Raw genomic sequence first — 21,100 nt, 5'->3', positions numbered from 1 at the left:
CATCTATATATCATGCATACATACTGTATCTATGTATTTAGAGATATTGTTATACGTGAAGAAAAATTATTTTTCTTGCTCAAACATTGGACCCCACATTGGACCCCATCACATAGCCTTTGTTCTGTAAATAAAAATGTTCATTGTGTAAAAAGTAGTTTTTGTTAATGTTAATTCCAGCAGATGTAAAAAAAAGCAGAATATCCAAAATATCAAAGTTATTACTGTAAAGGAAAGTTTTCATGACTTCAAGCCCAGATTGATCAGATATGACAGTATAGAGGTTAGTGGTCTGTTTGAAATATCTTTTAATCCTTCAAGCTTAATTAAAAATTGAGCAGTAGCCTTGAGAAAAGTACTTTGTCTCATGATGTACTGTTGAATTTGTACATCAAGAAATTGTGAGATGGGAGAGAATAAAGATCCTCTGGCTGAGATAATAAGCCTCCCCAGTGGATTATGGGCATCTTTATGGACCTTAGGAACAGTATATAAAATTGGGACAATTGGGTGTTGTTGTAATAGAACTTGATATTCCTTCTTTTGTAAAAGTCCCTCATTAAAGACTGATAGCAAAATACTGTCCTATTGTTTATATTGATACATTGGATCTGATTGTAATTTTACATTATATATATATATATATATATATATATATTATACAGTATATATACATTCTTAAGCAATACAAATAATTCCAGAATGATAATTCAATAAACATGAAAATAATTACGAAACTCAGTAATTTATTTCGATATATAGTACAGCAAACTGCAGGTTCGGACATATCAAAAAACATGGACTATCCAGAGTAATTAGCCAGGTGTATATCTGCTAGCAATAATATGTTATAGAAGGATTCCAGGATACTTAGCAGATGAATAAAACCAGCAATCCTTCCTCAACAGCTTGCATATAGCTAGAACCAGGGACCAAGCAAGACATGGAATCCTCTGGGAGACTCAGCTAGAACAGAACAACCCACACAGGCCCAAGATCGAGCACCTGATTAATACTGCTGGCAAACCAATCACAGTCGACCAATCAAATGCTCAGGCTGACATCATCATAACTGGTGAACAAGTCAGCAACCATTCCAATGATTCAGTACAGACTTGACCAGCCGAGTATAGATATAACAGTGTTTTAAGAGTTATATTGTTTGAAATGTGAGGTCTGTTGATGTATTTGTTCTAAATGGATCCCTCCCACATGATTATATTGGCACACACCCTTGTATATACACCTGTAAAATGTAAATAGATTTTCACTTTTGTAAATAACTTATTGACACAATATGCAATGTTATTGTTTGATGAAATCATATTTTATTATTGCTCTTATCTTTTAAAAGTATCTGATTAAAAGTTATATTTTACTAGACTAATCTGTCCTTTAGTGTTTCCCCACATAGAGTGCTTTTTTTCTTTTTAAATATTATTCATAGCAATTATGACTCTGAGGAGCACCACTGTCTAACCAACTACTCTACCAATATATTTAGATAACACTTCCATATATCCCTTATAATGGGGTTTTTAGTCAGTTAGAAGAGAGATAGGCATATCACACATCTACTATTTCAATAAATCGTTCCCCTTATTCTTCCTGTGCTTTTTTCCTTCCTTTTGTTTCTAAAGTCAAGTTAGTAAGCATTTATAGCTGTATTTTTAGATACAGGAATTTAGCTATGACAGTGTCCATTGCCAGAAGGAACTGAAGGAGAATAGCGTACGCCTATCCTAAAGTCTTGTTTCACGTACCTTCCTAGAGGTACAACATTGGTATGAACCAGCTTTCTTCAGAAGGAATGTTTTCTTTGCAGATTAGATCTTCTAACAGCCATTGTATGCAAGGAACCTTTTAAGAGGTGCAAGAAATGCCTGGGAAGTTTATCTACTGTTCTGCAGGCAATGTTAGCAATTCCATTTGGATTATTCAGACTTCAGGTATAGTGCTTTCTTACGCCATATACACCATAGGCAAGTGCACTGGGGGTATCATGTGTGAACAGACACACTCTAATGCTTGGAACCCCCCACACTCTAGGTCAGCAGCTGCATTGCTACTCTCAGGCTTAATAGTAGCCATGGCATGGAGAGCAGATACACACCAGCAGGTCTGTTGGAAAGACAGTATGGGCCACAACAGTCAGGCACTCCCACATGAAGGGACAGCATTTGCTGCTGTGTCACTGTTAGATAGGCAGTGATAGGCAGGTCTGCCACTTAGCGGACACTATAAGTCTTGATGTCATGCTGGGGCCAGGCATAGAGAGAGGAGCATCAGCACACAGCATCGCCATTTAGGACTGAGGAGGAGGACACCACCACCAAAAGGACGCCAACTTGGGAGGTAGACAGTGACAAAGCTGCAACTTATGCTGGTGAGACTTTTAATAAAAAAAGGTTCTTTAAAAAGAAAGGTTCTATAAAAAATGTTCTGTAAATAAAATATATATTCTCCATGATATAATTATATTGGTAGTTTGTTAATCCTTACATTTTTAAATAGCAAATTATATCATATAATTTGCTATTTTTAATTCTAACTAATAAGGTACCAATTAAATCGAGAATATTAAAGTGTTTACTGTTTTATTACAGTGTTTATTTCTTATAAAACCTTCTCTATTGCATCTCTCTCTTTCTCTATATTCAGTGGAGACAGTAGTTACAGGATCAACAGTAACTATGTTGACTTCGCACTGTAGGTGCCGGCATGTTAACCGGATCGAGATTACAACAGTTTGTTATTTTAAAGTTCTAAGAAAAGAGGCAAGAATTTTCCCCTTAATGATATAATTACCTAGTTGTTTTATACTGTATGTATCCTGTTGCAGGAGAGGAAATCAAAGCCTGACTGTCTTTAGATTACAACTATTCTGCTGTAAATGCTTTGAAGGATATAATGGCTAGTTACTGTCGATAATGGATGGTTCTAGGGAGACTGTATAATATCTGAGGATGTGCTAAAACCTGCAGTTGCAATAGCAGTGAATTTATAGGCATGGTGGAATGGCCTTGAGAAAAGATTAAAGGAATTGATTAAACAAGTGAGTTGCTTACATGAATTGAAGATATGCCACTACAGACTTTATATGTGAAGCATTATTGGATGCAGTTAGACTTTCTGCTCAATTGATGGCATCATCAGTGGCTGTCCAAAGATATTTATAGTTATGCCATCGGTTTGCAGATGCAGTCAGAAAATAAATTGGTTGTTCTCCCATTTATGTAGAAAAATCTTTTTGAGCAGACACCGGATGACTTAAATCTAAAGCTTTCACATTCCACAAGGCATATCACACATAGGATCTGATTCAGACCCATTCACTAGCTGCGATTGTTCGCTCCGAGCGTATGGAAATTCGACTAAGTGATGTCAAGGCAGGCGCTTGCAGGGCAAGTCATAAGCTCTCCCACTTTGTTTTGGCGAGTGATCACTTTTTGCGTACATCATCTCCAGGAAGTGCATGAAACCACTGGTACATCGATCGCCATCGAATGTGATCGCAGCGCTTGTGGTTGACTATAACCTGCCACAAGCACTGCGAGCACTTCAGTGTATATTTCTAGCAAGTGAAGTGTCCTATGACGCTGTTTGTTAATTATGCACGCCTCTGAAATGGCTTTTAAACACTCAGGCACAGCTGTGTCCACAACTCCACTCCCCCGTTACTACTGCCCTGCCCCTGTTACCACCCACAAATGACCTCTCCTGTCACTCATTCCTCTGGGCTGTCTTTGCAGGGCAAACAAGCATATCCCAATCACTCGTACTAGTTTGCGCACATGCACTGTGAACTATGCGCATGCACACATTTGCAAACATCACCAGCAATGAGCGATCGCTTGCTAGCGAGCAAGTCTGAATCAGGTCCATAGTGTTGATGCAAAGGAGATATTATACTCTGGCACCAAATTGTGAACAGAGTATATTTAAATTGTGCAGACAATATGAAAAATGTGATCTAATGTCATAGTGGTTATGTGCTTTCCACTATGAGAGACTGGGATACCATAGAGGAGATATCATCTGAGTACTAGACCACTGGTACCCATTATAGCTCTCTGGACCCTGTAAGTGATCTGTGGATTCTGGTTCCAGAGCATTTTACCCTCAAAGTAGTGCAGGATTCATCCTAAATCTGAGAAAACTACATGAGTTTATTCACTCAAGAATTTGAAGATGAAGTGATTTGGTCCAGTTTACATTACATGGATATAGGAAGTTGTTTGGCCTCAGTAGATCGAAAATATCTTTACAGGTCGAGTCTCCCATATCCAAAATGTTTGGGACCAGGGGTATTTTGGATATTGGAATATTCTGTATTTTGGAATATTTGCATACCATAATTAAATATTTTGGGAATAGGACCCAAATCTAAACATATAATGCATTTATGTATTATATACACCTTATACACACAGCCTGCAGGTAATTTTATACAATATTTTCAATAATTTTGTGGCTGAAACAAAGCTTGTGCACATACATGAAATCAATTTGTTTCATATACACCTTATACACACAACCTGAAGGTAATTGTATACCATATCTGTAATATTTTTGTGCCTAAAACAAAGTTTGTGTACATACTGTAGAACTATCAAAAAACAAAGGTTTCACTATCTCGGTCATGCTAAAAATATTCTGTATTTTGGAATATTCTGTATTTTGGAATATTTGGATATGGGAGACTCAACCTGTATTTGTACATTCCAATAAATCAGTTACACCAAAAATTTCAGCTAATTTTCAACCAACACTTTCATGCCATCAAGCACTCCAATTTCACAGTTTCTAGCAGTACTCATAGGAAAATTATGTCAAGAAGGGAAGTTTCTTTTGCATTATCTGGTTGGCAAACACACAGCAGCCAGATACAAGGAAAGCTCTGTTGCTCTGTTTATGACACAGCTAGGGTTTTGTGTTTTTTTTGTGTGCACAGAAAATGAGGGAATGAAAGAAACAACTACATTCAATGCAAAGGATACAGTTCTTAGGACTGGATATGTCACAAGGAACAGATTTCCTAACACCGGAATTAAAACGTCAAACTTTCTCAGTCACCATACATTAGACACAGGAGAACAATGAGGTCTCCTCACCTCCTATACAAAAATAAACTTAGAGGGCGCAAATAAATCAAATGTCTTTCATTATATCAATTAAATACTGAACAAGAATTCTTTTTAGTAAAGAGGATTCAGAGTCAATTTAAATTGTCAACATTAGAAAGTCTTAAAGGGATTCTTTTACAGAAAATCCAGTTCACAATCTATTACTTTGTTTATAAATGTCATGAATCCGATAATGTTGATAGTAGATTCCAAATGTTCCGAAACAATTTTCTAAAAAAGATCCGCTCACCAGAAAACACACAAAAAATGGCACAATGGCCAACTGTTATAAATGTTGAACAATAATTTTTATTAAAAATTTCTCTGTCAATCAGACATATAAAATGTGTACATGAAAGTGCTTACATAATCAATTTTTTGACAAGCAATGTCCTGCTATTCCCTTTATAGGACTAGAATCCAATACACAGATATTTTTCTCTTTTTGTCTGGCTGAGGGATTCAATCCGCAATCCAACACATTTCATCCATTAGGACTTCATCAGGGGTATACAATTTTGAAGAAAAGATTTAAAAATAAGAACCTGGCAAATTCATGTATGTAGATCAATCAGACTCTGGCAAATTGAGGTCACTATGGACAACTATTTGCTGGATACACTTCCCAAAACATTCTGTGCTCAGATCTCAAGATCAAGCTAGGGTTTTGTGTTTTCTTTTTGTGCACAGAAAATGAGGGAAGGAAAGAAACAACTACATTCAATGCAAAAAATACAGGGCCTGATTCAGACCCGCAAGCGGGTCGATGGTGGCCCAGTGCACACGCGCGAGCCCCGGAGCGAGCGCAAAAAGCGCTCACTCCGGGACTCACTACAAAAGGGGTGGCTGTCGATGTTGATCGACAGCTCGCCCCGTTTTGTAGGCATGGCCAGGGGGGGGCTTCACAAATGGAGGCGTTCCCAAGCGAATGCCTGCCATTTGTGGGCGGCCCCACTGACATCACTAGTGATGCCAGAGAGAGAGCTTCTGGCTCTATTAGAGCCGGAAGCTCTCTGGGGCTTGCGGCCATGAGACCCTACCACAAGGGTCTCGTCGCAAGCCTGATGGTCGCGATGGTCTTGACCATTGCGACCATCATCATGGCCACTCGCTATAGCTGTGGGTGGTCACCCACAGCTATGCAAGTGGCCAGGAGGCCGCTCCTAACAGAAACAGCACCCGCCCTGATTCAGAGCGAGTGCTCGCTTTTTGCGAGCACCTCTGAATCAGGCCCAGAGTTCTTAGGACTGGATATGTCACAAGGAACAGATTTCCTAACAACAGAATTAAAACATCAAACTATCCCAGTCACCATACATTACACACAGGAGAACGATGAGGTGAGGAGGTTTTGTACCTCTCAACATGGTGGCAATTGACTGTTTTATATATATATATATATATATATATATATATTATTGTGACAAGGTCACTGGTATAGTGCTGGAAGGTCACTCTATTTCTCCTAGATTCCTAACCTATGTGTTCTAATAACCCCAGGAAAATGTCTGTGTTGTTGATGGCTTTGTGGGCTTTTTGACAAAGCTGGAAAAGGGTTCCTGGGGTTTATGAATGGAGAGAGAAGACGGGCTTCATTCATTAGGCCCAGTTCGGGTTTTTGGGCTTTTGGGGAAATGAGAGTCTATGGTGTCTCTATGAGAGAAACATGCTGCTAAAACCAATTGAACTATGCCTGGTAAAACTCCTTTTATTTTTATAAGTGAACTAGTACCATTCTGTGTTTAGTTAGTGCTGGACAGCAAGGTGTTTATTTTGTTATTTTTGTTTTTGCTTTATATCAAAACTGGCCGAGGTCAGTTGTACTAGACCAATAGACATTGTGTGATCTCTCAGCTGCTGCACATTGCCATCTACCCCAGGATATGGTACTGATACCCTGTCCCTGTTACATGCGATGGGGAATGTGGGCACAGTGGGCTGTGCATAAGTGAAGGGAGCAGCAGTTTTGAAAGCCATGCAGAAAAGCAGGTTTGTGTCTCTCTGGATTGAAGTTAAATTGGCACAGAGTAAAACTGCAGGTGCGCTACTCTGCAGTGGCTTTTTCACAGTGTTACATGCTGCAAGCTGTGGTGCCTCACACACAAAAGCAAGTCCAGGTGGTGCTTTGTCTTGGAATCTGGTTCAATTAAAGGGCCAGACCTTCCTTTTTGCTGGAGATCAGTGCTGGTACATGTCCTGGGTGAAAGTGGCTACAAAATTGCTGGAAAAACCAGACAACATGTAGGATATTGGCAAGGCCTTGCTACAAGCAACAGCAGTGCAGCAGGAAGCTATCAGGGTACAGCAAGAAGCCTCCAGGGTTCAGAAAGAAGCTACCAGGCAACATCAACTGGAGGTTGAAGTGATACGATGACAACAGCACCAGGGCCATGAGATACATAAAGAGTTGGTGCAGCATCTCACAGCACAGCCTGGAAATGCTTCCCTGAATGTTCAGACCAGTTCCAGCTCCATAAGGGCAAGTAATTTTCTTCAAAAATTGACAGAGACTGATGATGTGGAGTAATACTTAACTACGTTTGAGAGGTCTGCCAAGTGAGAGAGTTGGCCTAAGGTAAAATGGGCTGGATTGCTGGCCCCCTTTCTCTGTGGCAAGCCTCAAAAAGCATACTTTGACATGGCATACAAGCATGGCAGATGCTTTAGACTATGAAAAGCTAAAAGCAGAAATTCAGACTTGACTGGGAGTTACATTGTTGTGTGCATCACTGGGTGTACTACATGGACAAACCTGCCTGCTCATAAATGCATGACCTTTTCCACCTGACCAAAAAACGGTTACAACCAGAAACTTTAACTGGACCCCAGATGGTTGAAAGAGTTGTCATGGACCGTTACTTGAGGTCTCTGTGTTGTGAATCTAGGACAAAATTCACCTCTGACTTAAAGAAATAGTGCTGAGGATTATATGAAGCGATGGTGGCAACTGAAAAGAAAGTCCTTGTCGGGAGTGAGGCTGGATAACCCTGACTTAAAGCAATAGTGCTGAGAATCATATGAAGCGATGGAGACAACTGAAAGGTAGTCCAGTTGCAGCCTTGAGGGCTGACTGATACTTGGCAAGGTTGTGGTCTAATGAACAAGTCGCAGCCTTGAGGCCTGATTGATATTTTGGTAAGGACATGGCCTAGTGGCCAAGTTGCAGCTTTGAGGACTGATGGTGCTTGGCAGTGATGTGGTCAAGTTGCAGCCTTGAGGGCTGAAGATGCTTGGCAGGGATGTGGCCTTGTGGCCAGTTGCAACCTGGAGAGATGAAGATGCTTGGCAGGGATGTGGTAAGGCAAGTTCACTCAGATGCATCAGTGATGTTAAATGGCAGCTGAGATTATTGGATCCTGTGATGCAGCGGAGATAGCCTGGCTGTTATGGCTGAGAGGACTCAGATGCTGCAGTGCAGCTGATATGCTGGGATCTAGTACAGCAGCTTAGGTGACTGGAGATGCAGAGCAGTGGAGGTAGCTGAAATGTTATGGCTAATAGCATACAGACGCTGCAGTGTGGCTGATGCTGCTGGGTTGTAGTACGGCAGCTAAGGAGACTGGAGACGCAGTTTCGCAGAGCCAGCCAAGGTAGTAGGCAAAGTCCACTCATACGCTGCAGTGCGAGCTGGAGCCACAAACATGGCCTAGACAGGAGACGCTGGAGCAAAACAGGGAGGGATATTAAAACCACTGAACCGGAAACACGTGTAAGATGCTATCACGGGCATCTGAGCAACCCACAAGCAGTAAAGAAAAAGGAGCAGGAACCAATCCAGTCAAGGCATAGATGATGGAGCAGCCAGGTAGGAGATCTTCACAGAGTAGCAAAATGGCATCCACATCTCCTAGCAAAAGGCCTGAGAGAGCTGCCAGGAGCACTGTTGTCCAACAAGATGCAGTGGCAACTTGTGACACTCTGCCCATTACTTTACGCAAATGGGCCAGCCACAGGGATCCTAATACAGCTGAACAGATAGTGGAGATGGTGGAAAGGTATCTGGCGGCAGAGTAACTATTGGCTATACCGCAGCAGCCCCTAGCTTCATGACAGTGTACTTCAGTAACACATGGTAAGACTGTTCCATGGCAAAAAAGGTCCTGGGCGGTTAACAGAACTTAAAAATGACTGTAGGCACTTGATACAAAGATGGGTCAGTGGGGCCAGAAAGGTCTCACCTGCCAAAAAGACTTGATAGTTAAGTGATTAAATGTGTTAGTTTTGGTATGCTCACACATGCTGTTGCTATTTACCCAGTTGTTCAAGAACCTATGCAATGTAATGCTGTCTTTGAATGTCGCAGAATGTCTTACTCTGCTAGGTTAGCCTGCACTGATGCACCTTTGGCAGAGTCCTTTAAAGAAATGTGCGAGATTGTTATGGCAAGTAACCTGGTAAAGGCATTGTTGGACTAAGAAAGTGTAATCACACTTGTGAAAGATGGGTTGGTAAGTGCTTTAAAGGACAAGCAAACAACTGATGGTGTAACTTGCATACATGGTGACACCCATTATTATAATACTGCTGAAGTGAATATTGAGACCCCTTGTGGATCAGCTATGGTTAATGTGGCACTGGACACTTCCTTAGTACATGATGTTATAATAGGGAGAAACTTTCACCATTTTTGGAAATTGTGGAAATCTAGTATGGTCACAGAGGTGAACAGTATAGAGTCAGTAGACCTTTTTGCTAGTATGGGGAAGTAATAGAAAATGAGGAACAAAATGAGGTACCTCCTCCAGAGGTGGGAGAAGTGGTTTACAATGATGAAAGCATGCCTCCCCTTGAAGTGAGAAAGGATTTGTTTGTATCTGAACAGTTAAGGGACCCCATCTTGATAAGAGCCAGATAAAATGTGAAAGTTGTTAATGGGAAACTATTAGACCTGGATAACAGGCCCTTAATGATGAGCTCTTGTACCAGGTGACAAAAAGGTGTGATTATATGGTAGAACAGCTTGTGGTTCCCCAGACATATAGGAGAACTGAGTTGGACCTAGCTCATGGTCACATCACCGCAGGACACCTAGGGGTTGAAAAGACTACTGAGAGGGTTTTGCAGTGATTCCTTTGGCCTGGGGTGTATAAAAATGGGTCTGAATTTTGTTCTTACTGCCCTGAGTGCCAGTATCATGCTCCCAGACCCCATTTCAAGAGTCCCCTAGTACCTATGCCTGTTATAGAGGTCCCCTTTGAATGGATAGCCATGGAGTTGATTGTGCCCTTGATAAAGTCTGATCTGGGACATCAGTATGTCCTTGTAATAGTGGATTATGCTACACTACAGTATATCCTGAGGCAATCCCTTTGTGTAATATGTCAACCAAGCACATAGCTAGAGAGCTAGTGCATGTTTTTAGCAGAGTGGGAATACCAATAGAAATTTTAACTGACCAAGGTACCCCCTTTATGTCTAGAATTATGAAGGAGTTATGCATATTGTTTAAAGTTACTCACTTGAGAAACTCAGATGAGTTGGTAGAGAGATTCAACAAAACCTTAAAAAGTATGCTAAAAAAGGTTGTTGACAAGGATGGGAAAACCTGGGATGACTTGTTGCCATATTTAATGTTGTCTATTATTGATGTACCTCAGTCTTCCACAGGATTCTCTCCTTTTGATCTGTTGTATGGGAGACAACCCAGGGGGTTGCTAGATGTTGCTAAGGAGACATGGGAAGGACAGACCACACCTTATAAAAGTGTACTTGAAAATGTGTCACAGATGCAAGATAGGATTGTGGCCATGGTGCACATTGTCAAAGAATATATGGAGCAGGCCCAACAAGCCCAACAGAGAGGGTATAACCAGAATACCTGGGTACGTACATTTGCCCCTGGGGACAGAGTGCTTGTTTTTATACCCACAGTGGAAAGCAAGTTTTTGCCTAAATGGCAAGGTCAAAATGAGATCAGGGAGAAAATGAGTGAGGTTAACTATAAAGTATACCAACCAGGTAAGTGGAAGCCTCATCAAATTTACCATGTTAACTTAATAAAACCCTGGAAGGATAGATTAGCCTTGTCAGCAAAAACTAGCCCACAAGTAACTTCAGTCCCTTTGATTCCAGAAGTAAAAGTGTCTGCAACCTTGTCAGTCACTCAAAAGAATGAGGCTAAGGAGTTCCTTATTAGGAACAGAGTTTTTTTTTCAGCACTGCCTGGCCGAATGTCCTTAATAAAGCATTATATAATTACAGAGCTAGGGGTTAAGGTCCACCTAAAGTCATATAGAATTCCCAAAGCACAACGTGAGGCTGCCTCTAAAGAGGTTAAGAATATGCTACAGCTTGGTGTCATCGAGGAGTCTAATAGTGAGTGGTCCAATGATTTTCGTTAATTAAATGCAGTTTTCAAATTTGATGCATATCACATGCCTCTCATTGATAGAGAGGTTAGGAACAGCCAGGTATCTTATCACACTGGATCTGACAAAGGGTTATTGGCAGATACCATTAAGTGATAGGGCGGAAGAAAAAAATGCTTTTTTTTGTTCCAGAAGGGCTATTCCAGTATAGGATGTTGCCTTTGGGTTGCATGGGGCCCCAGCAAACTATTGTTGAAAAAGAGGTGTTGGCCATTAAGTGGGAATTAGACAACTGGAGGTATTATGTATTTGGCAGATGGTTTAAGTTCATAATCTGTCCATAATCATGATCATGCCCCATTAAAATTGAAATCAGTAAAGAAAAGCCAAAATGCCACAAGGTAGCTTTTAGCTTTGCTGTAGTTTACTTTCACAATGGAACATAGGCCCAATTCCCAAATAGCTAATGCACATGCATTTTGTTTAGTGGCTGCAAGTGTTCCACAACCTAGGTCGAAACAGGGGAGGGGGATGTTTGCCATGGTCACTGGTATAGTGCAGGAAGGTCTGTGTTGTTAACAACAGCTTTGTGAGCTTTTTGACAAAGCTGGAAAGGGTCCTTGGGGTTTATGAATGGAGAGAGATGGCGGGCTCCATTCATTAGGCCTAGTTGAGGTTTTTGGGCTTTTGGTCTCACAGGAGGCTTTCAGCTGTGTACTGTAAATGTGTTTTAAGGCTGTCATGCTGATCATTGTGAAGACACACTACCTGGGGAAATGAGAGTCTATGTCTCTATGAGAGAAAACAGGCTGCTGAAACAAAGTGATCTATGCCTGGTGAAACTCATTGTTTTTTTTATTAGCGAGCTAGGACCATTCTATGCTTAGTTAGTGCTGGACGGCAAGGTGTTTTATTTTTGTAATTTTTGTTTTCGCTTTATAACAAAACTGACCAAGGTCAGTTGTACCAGACAAATTAACTCTGTTGAACATTGCCATATACCTCAGGAGATGGTACCAATTCCCTGGCCCTGTTTTATATATATATATATATATATATATATATATATATATGTGTATATATATATATATATACTGTATATAGTGTTATCCAAGATAGGAGAGACCAGCACGCCAAATATAATGCCAACATTTTTTTAAATATAAAGTGCATGACAATAAAAATCACTGGTGTTCAGGAGCCGTTTTCAGTCACATAATAAAGTGCATAGTAAACTGTGAATATTCATCAAATCAGCATGGACTGCTCGATTTCCTCCTGGCAAAACACTTTATTGCAAAAGGTCACAATTTGTTGGACTTTAAGGTCATTCCAATTGATCATGTTGCCCCTTTAAAAAGAGGAGGAAATCCGTAGAAGCTTCTTCTTCAGAAAGAAGCACGTTGGATTGATGATTTAAATTGTCTAGCACCAGCAGGGTTAAATGAGGAGTTGAATTTTTCTTGTTTTCTTTGAATTCTTTTAATTTTGTTGTTTTGGATTTTTGTTGTTTTGGACAACTTGGTTGGTCTTTTTTTTATTGATTTTTTGTTTTATTAGCATTTTATGTTATAATCACATCATTTTTCTATTGTTATTATCATAATTTTTGTTTGCATGATTATACAAAAACATTTTTTTTGTTAGGGTGCCCCTTCTGTGTGACACCAACAATTGCAGCACTCACTGGGTTAAAACTGTGGTTTGCCACTTTATCAGGGCTGTGTGTGGCTTGGGTGTATGTTTTCTAATGGCACCATATGTATCTGCTTTAGTCGGCACATCTGTCAGATGTGTTGTACACAGTATAGTCAGCTGTTGCTTTGAATTCTGGCCCTTGACACGCACGCCATTCAGATGTGTGGTCCATAGTGCCGCCAGCCGATGCCCTGCCTTCCGGTCTTTGGAGCGCACGCTGATTGAACTGTTTGCTTCTGTATACACACGTGACAATTCCAGAAGTTTTGCTCTCCGGTCACTAGCGTGCTGTGCAGTGACCGCTCTGAGATTTCTATAATCTTTTACAGGTGAGTGCTTTTTCATTGTTGGTGTTTCTACAGAGGGCATGCCTAAATGCTCTATATTAACCTACTTTATGGGCTCTATACCTCAGTTGATGAGGTGCCCTGTGATGATGATGCTTCTGAGCACCGAAACGGCCATCAGGCTGTCCATACATTAATTTTGCTTGCTACTTTCATCTGGTGCCAGTGTGCGGTCCATGCTGATTTGATGAGTATTCAGTTTTCTATGCACTTTAATATGTGACTGAAATTGGCTCCTGGGCACCAGTGATTTTTATTGTCATGCACTTTATATTTAATAAAATTTTGGCACTATATTTGGTGTGCTGGTCTCTCCTATCTTGGATAACACTATGCAATTCTTTATGATCAAGCACCCAGTTTTTTGAATTGCTACATTGAGTGTGCAATACTCCTTTTCCCCATATATATATATATATATATATATATATATATATATATATATATGGGCAGCACAGACAATGTAATGGTTAGCGTTACTGCCTCACAGCATCACAGCACTGGGGTCGTGTGTTCGATTCCCACCATGGCTCTAACTGTGCGGAGTTTGTATATTCTCCCTGTGCTTGCGTGGGTTTCCTCTGGGTACTCCGGTTTCCTCCCACACTCCAAAAATATACTGGTGGGTTAATTGGCTCCCAGCAAAAATTAACCCTAGTGTGTATAGTATGTGTGTGAGCAGGGACTGATGTGAATGGCCAAATATTCTCTGTAAAGCACTGCGGAATATGTGTGCGCTATATAAATAACTGGTAATAATAATAATAATAATATATCATCCACATCCAGAGTTACTAAAACTTACCGCTTGGTTATTATGCATGGAATTTTCATAATAAAATATTTCCACTTTGTTAAGGGATATGAAACAGTATATGTCCAGAGCTGCTTATGGAATGGGGGACACTTTAATAAAATACTGTAGTGTACCTTGAGGTGTAGTGTGACACATTAATTCTGTAAAGATTATATTGGATTTTCTCCAGGAATTGTTCGACCGTAAATACCCTTAAAATACAAATTTCAGCTCTTGGAGTGTAGCTGCATAAGAGACTAGCTATGAATGAATATGTAGTAAGATATGTTAAAAAATGTTTTTGTAGAATGAGTTGTACTGGAGAGCTTAGTGGCTTTCAACATGAGACTGTCATAGAATGCCTACATTACAAAAAGTTTGTCACATTTATTCCATACCAGAGCTGCTCGGTCAACTATATGTGCTGTTAAAGTGTAAACCTTTACAAACACAAAGTACAAATGTTTGCAAAAATCACCAACAAGTTCAAAATTGCCACTCTAAGCAACACCAGGAAAATAATTGTTCAACAGGAACTTCAGGATGCTTTTCCATGGCATAACAGCAACACACTGTCCTGAGATCACCACATGTAATGTCAAACTTTTGCTGGAGTTGATTAAAGCACACAGCAATTAGACTCTGGAATATGTAGTAACTATATAACAACAAAGCAGGACCAGTTTAATGCCCTTGTTTTTAATAAGATAAGTTTTACAAATACATGTGCTTGTGATTTTCAGGTGTCCACACATTTTTGCTATGTGGAATACCATCCAGGTATGCCCACTTTGCCTGTTCTGACTCTGGAGGAGTGACCAGACTCCATGTTTGCTGTCATATATTAATCAGTGAATTTTTAAACATTATTTTCTTTTTCATTACTTTATAAATTATATGTATCAATTTTAGCTATTTTTTCTGTTCACAAAAACATCAGGATCATCAGAAGGTCATCCGAGTGTGGATAATACTACACATTGCCTTATTGCTTAGATAATGCCATATATTAAAACCTAAGTAAACATTTTTTTTCTTCTCATAAAACAAGACATTGAACAGTGATGCAATTCTCATTCACATGTTATGCATTATATTGAATGCTCTATTACAGTCTACTCTCAGTAACTTTTATCATCTGATGATCAGGATACATTGAATAATGTTTTACAAGAATATTGAATATCAAATCAAAAGAGTTTAAAAGTCTGCTAAATATGGAACCAAATTTTCTCTCTACTTTATATTGCATTTTAAAATTGCTCAATAGGGAAGTAAATGGTAATATCATATGTATGATATTTAGCTCCTTGGAGCTGTAACAATGGCCTACAGTAATTTAGAGTTGGACACAAGTTAATTTGTACATTGTTAATATGTGTGCATAGTTTGCATGTGTAATCAGAGTTACACATATCTTGCCCTCTAACACATGCTTTGACACATGTTGACATGATTTAGTGCAATCAGAATTGACCACTGTTGCTAAAATCCATTATTGTATGTCTAAATTCCAAAGCAAAAAAAATTTCTATTTTTATGTATTTTTTTGTCCTCGGCATTAACTTTTTATTTTTTGTTTTCAGAGTCAATACAAGTTTGTTTGTGAAGCCATTCTCCGTGTTTACAAAGATGGATTAGTGCAACCATTTCATTACAGTTGATGTGGTATATCTCAGTATTCAAGGGGCTTCCACTAAAATCAGCGAAATGTCTCAGAAAGATGAGCACATCAGTGACACTTTAAATTTCTGTAAAGGAGTTTTAAATTATGAACATAAAAAATATGTATTTACTGTGTAATGTATGTGTCCAGAAATGTGTATAAATAATTTTGCATATGTTGTAGACAAAATTGTATAATTACAGAAACACTAGAAAATACTTTGTTATACCTTATAATAATTTTCATGAGGATAGTGTATCTTCCCAGATGCTTGTGTTTAACTACTATGGACAACAGTCACTGTACTTTTAGAACTTGTGGTCAAAAGGAAAAGAGAATAACCCAAGCACATTATTTATAGAACCTTATACTTTTGAAATTTTCATGACTTTGAGCGTGTCAAAAAAAATACTGTATATCTTCTAGGAAACATGCACTAAGGGCCTGATTCAGCAGTGATCGCAATTGCAACTACGTACGCAGATCGAGCGATTGTTAATCATTGCCCATATGTATACACAGTAATCGCACTGTGATTTTCACGCACATAGGAATTCCTCGCAGAATGAGTGACAGGCTGTCAGTGTATGGGGGTCGGAGAAGCGTGCCTGTCCATTTAAATGCCATTTCACTGCCATGGCACACACAGTGACTGCCATGGCAAAGGCAGCCTGTGTACTCACTGTGTGTGTAGAGACTTGTAGTTTCTGCATATGGCCAGACCTGCTGAAAATGTGCTTGATGAACCGATGTGCTTCGATGGTATCGATGTTTACGCAGCATGCATTAGTATATTGTGACAGGCATTAGTATATTTTTGCAGCTCCATTGCGTGAAATTATGTAGCTGCGATCGCAATTTCTTGTATAAGCTGTGCATTGCTAAACACAAATGTAGCATTATTTAGATCACATTTCTGGAACAAATTATTACAGAAAATGTTCTTAATTCCTCTGTTTTTCATAAATATATCTGATATATAAATGTGTACAGTTTAGAACAAGCTCATGAAATTATTGATTGATGAAAAGGTCTTTTTGTAATTGAATGTATTGGAATTGTAAATAGTGTACTACAAATTAAATCTAAATCCTATCACTGCTAGTTATTAAGCATTGTGTTTTTTTATGGTTTTATATAAAGTGTATTCAATTTTATTAAATTGAATATTTCAAATTCTGACTAATTGAATAGCGCTTTCTTATATGAAAGATTATTTCTATTTATATGCACAATTCTTCTTTGATCTTGACAAACAAGGGGACAGCAAAGTTGATATGACCTAGTATCACGTAAGTTGATTAGAGCAATTTATTTGTGAAATGAGGGTCTCTAAATTTTTCGTATACATTTAAACTTCAACTGTTGTACTGTTTAGGAGCACTCAGAAGTTACTCAATATTTTGGAAGTGAGTGCAGGCTTCTGGACTTTATATATATTTTGAGCATGTTACCAAGCTACAAATAAACACAGATTTTCAAAAAGGCCAATTTGTAAAGTCTAAAGACTATATAGATAAGTGTGCACACACAATAAAATTTGTTATAGGTATTTTGTGTAACACAATCGTTATTTGTAAATTACTTTAATGTATTTGTAATGGGTAACTCACATAGTGCTTGATTCAGAGGTACATGCAGATCCCGTTGAAACCGATTCCATACACAGTGATTATGTAAATGTGGCAGCCACCAGGATTTGTACAGAGATGCCCATTTGCGGCATCTCTAATCCACCACTTGTGTACAACATTGCACCATGGGTTCTCTGAGCAACCCTATGATTGTTCAGAATGTCCGTTGGAAGTCAGCTTCCAGAGCCATTTTAACTGCATACACATTCACAGGCTGAGACACTCCCCCAAAATGACTGTGACATGTCTGTGCTTGACTCGCCACCCCCTTTATCTCCCATAAAGGTTCACTGGCTGTCAATCATACTGCATCCAAATCCTCACTGTGAACGCCATTGCATGGGCAGTACAAAAAATAATGCTCTGCACATATTAGCATTGCTTCCACCTCTAAATCAGGCCCAGGGTGACATAATCTTAAAGAGTTTATTCATTATTTATCTCTGTTGCATTGCTGTATTTTAAAGTAACTAATTCAAGTCTCCTGAAAATTGTACTGTACTGTGTCTTATTGAATAATTAACTGTTGCCAGCAGCTTCACCCCTGATGAAATTACTTCTGCCAAAATTTTTTATATTTGAGGTGTTATAGTTGGTGTTATAGTTGTATTGCTTTCATGGGAGTGGTCCACATGACCAGTAACGCTATACAGACTGGTGGTAGGCACCACTCACACCAATGTCACTGTGTGCCCTGTGCACAGGCTATGTGTAGACTATCCTTCAAGTGAATGCTGGCCAAAAGCACCTCTTCCCCCACCCCTTACCAGTCACGCGCATGGTGCCACACATATATCTTGCAATAAATTTTGTTTTTGTTATTGCTCAGCTGATGCAACAGGATCATGAAACAAAGTGCAGTTTATATCTAGGAGATTCCACAAAAAATGAAGTTTTTATAGAAATTGGTTCAGTCATTTTCTTGCCAACTTGCAACAGACACGACATTCGTATAATAGTATATATTAGTAAGAGACTTCACTTTCCAGACATAGATTTAATATAGTAATAATATGTTCTATAATTCACCATAGAATTATATATTTTGTCTTTCTTTAGATATTACTTCAATTATGTTATTTAATCAAGCAAAATATAAATTATGAAACTTGGTCAAAATAATAAGCAACAGGCCCTTATGGCACATAAAAATGGCCAGTTTCCTGTTTTTATTAGACACACTGGACTTGTAGTAATTTCAAAATGAAAAATTAGAGATCTAAGAAGCAAAATCTCAGTGTAATATAAATAATTTATTAAGAATGCATTTTTACTAGTGTTTTTATATATAAAGTAATTTGGCACTTGGCGATAGCATTTTGGGATACTGTACATGGCATTTTCAAGAAGCAGAATGTAATTATTTGTTTTTCAAAATTCTTGTAGATGATTTAGCTAACAATCTAGGAACACATCAGAATTATGTAGGTAGGGCCCCACAAAATAAATACATTTCTCCCAGAATGCTTGCTACAAAGTATAGGTATGTCCTGCTTTTAGCCTTTAAATACTGACCCTGTACAGATTTGCTATAGAACCTAATGAATAAATATAGTGATTACTGAATCATTATGTCTTATCATGATTAAATAGGCATTATGATCTATAACCAACAAGCACAACTCCTAATTTAGGTGGAGCAGACTATTATGGATACCAAATATTATATAATATTTTAGTGACTTATTTATATTTGCTATGGTGTTTAAGCTTCTAAAAAGCAAAAATGTCTAATATCATGATAAATGTATATACATAATAAATGTGCTCTACATTTGTTTATTATTGTTGTTCTTATTATTATCATCAATTTGTAATGTGCCTCCTCAGCATCATATGGTGCAGGAAATCCACATACATGAAATAGGATCTGAAAGGCAGCCAAAATAATTGCAGGCATGGATAAGAGGATCCTTCTCATCAGAGTGCTTGTATACTAGTGGGAAAAATCACATAGCTGGGTGAAAGGGAGCAAGTCTTGGGATGTGAGAGGAGGTTATAAGAAAGCTGACATTAGGCGTGTTATTATGGTGTGCATTGTAGGTGAGTAATTTGAGTTAGATTATATTTGATATCTCCAGCACTACTTCATGACTGATTTGCCTTTTCTACAATATGAGAAGCACTGCACCATGACCAGCAGATTACTTTTTGGAGTTAAGTGAATCTCACGTAATGTAGTTTTGTGGGATGGTTAAATTATTTACAATAGTATACTAACAATCCTGGTTTCAATTCTCACATTTTTATTACTGTTCAAATATATAGTTTTAAGAAATATATCATACAAAATTATGTGTAATATTAATTGAACATTTCAATTTTATTAAAAATTCCACTTGTCAGTAATACCTGTAAATTAATGTATGGTTCACAGGCTGCTGTGAGATGTAAAATGAGACACATTCTGAGCAATGCCATGTAGCTTCACTTATCTAAATTGTTTATTCATTTTATGCACATATTTTATAAGAATCAAAAATGACAATAAATCCACATTTTGGCTTTCTGAAAAGCTAGCTTAGTTAAGAAACCACTAATAAAAATCTCAGATAACTTCTTGTTAGGGTTGCAAATGGATTGTCATGATAATGCATACACTGGGACCAGACCAATATGTTGTGGGAGTTGTGCAGTCTCCTCAATGCATCAAATACAGTACTTTAAAGTACAGATTTAGCCATACTTATCCATCTCGCAGCATTCACAAGGCTGCGACTAGTTGCAGCCGGCATTCACTCCATAGACAGAAGTCTATGGTGTGCTTATGCGTATAGATGCGAGCACACTAGTCACACCATCCATGCCGTGATGCTTATGCATCATGGAATGAATGAGTGTGACTACATCTGTATAGTGCAACTTATTAAGCATTTACTTCTGTGATAAATGCACATAAGCAAATGCAAAAAAAAGCAAAACATACCTTATAAACTGGCAAATATGTTTAGCGGTGACTCTATCTTTAGGCAAATATGTTCTTGTTATATAGAACCATTATGTTATTTTTTAACATTTAGTGCATCCAGGCCACTTTCCCAGAACTGCTGGGAGACTCCTGAGTTTGGGAAGCGTCTCCCTCAACCTCCCATTTGCCACAACTTAAGTGAAGTGGGAAGGAGCATTTGCTATGAATCACATCATTGTGACCCTGCCCACAGTTGTGCAAATCCAGCAACAGACCCCCAAAAAAGGTATTTGCCGAAGTTTCCACGTGTAATCCAGGCTTTCTAATAAATTAAATAGACACAAGCCTGAAACAGAACTTGTGCAGAGTAATCTTGTTTTGATTAATCTGTGCCAGACAGCCATTAACTGTGTTTAATCATATAGTATGTTGATTGATAGCACAGTATAAACAAATAGGGGTCAATCCAATTAGCTGTGAGGGGTGCTAATCGAATGCATTTTGCCATTGCCATGGCGTTCAAACGCTGCCAATGGTAACTGCATCGTGCACCCCGCATGGCCCTCTTTTAGGCTGAATTTGAACAGTTTTCAGCAAATTCAGGCTGCCGTCAAGCG

General features: G+C 38.7%; 1 protein-coding gene across 14 annotated transcripts in view; it reads left to right on the top strand.

Moving 5' to 3' along the window:
• PTPN3 (protein tyrosine phosphatase non-receptor type 3) overlaps positions 1 to 19,360 on the top strand; it is a 753,142-nt gene extending 733,782 nt beyond the window's left edge. For all 14 annotated transcript variants that reach the window (XM_088473619.1, XM_088473605.1, XM_088473610.1 and 11 more), the window contains one exon: positions 15,862 to 19,360. In XM_088473619.1, coding sequence (XP_088329745.1) covers positions 15,862 to 15,939 — 78 coding nt within the window. In that variant the 3' untranslated portion in view covers positions 15,940 to 19,360. The remainder of the gene's footprint in view (positions 1 to 15,861) is intronic.
• Positions 19,361 to 21,100: the final 1,740 nt, after the last annotated feature.

This window comes from Taudactylus pleione, unplaced genomic scaffold, assembly GCF_031769625.1.
Source record: "Taudactylus pleione unplaced genomic scaffold, aTauple2 ptg000137l, whole genome shotgun sequence".
NCBI lineage: Eukaryota > Metazoa > Chordata > Amphibia > Anura > Myobatrachidae > Taudactylus > Taudactylus pleione.
The sequence above is the reverse complement of the archived record's forward strand: the minus strand, read 5'-3'. Positions and strand labels throughout refer to the sequence as shown.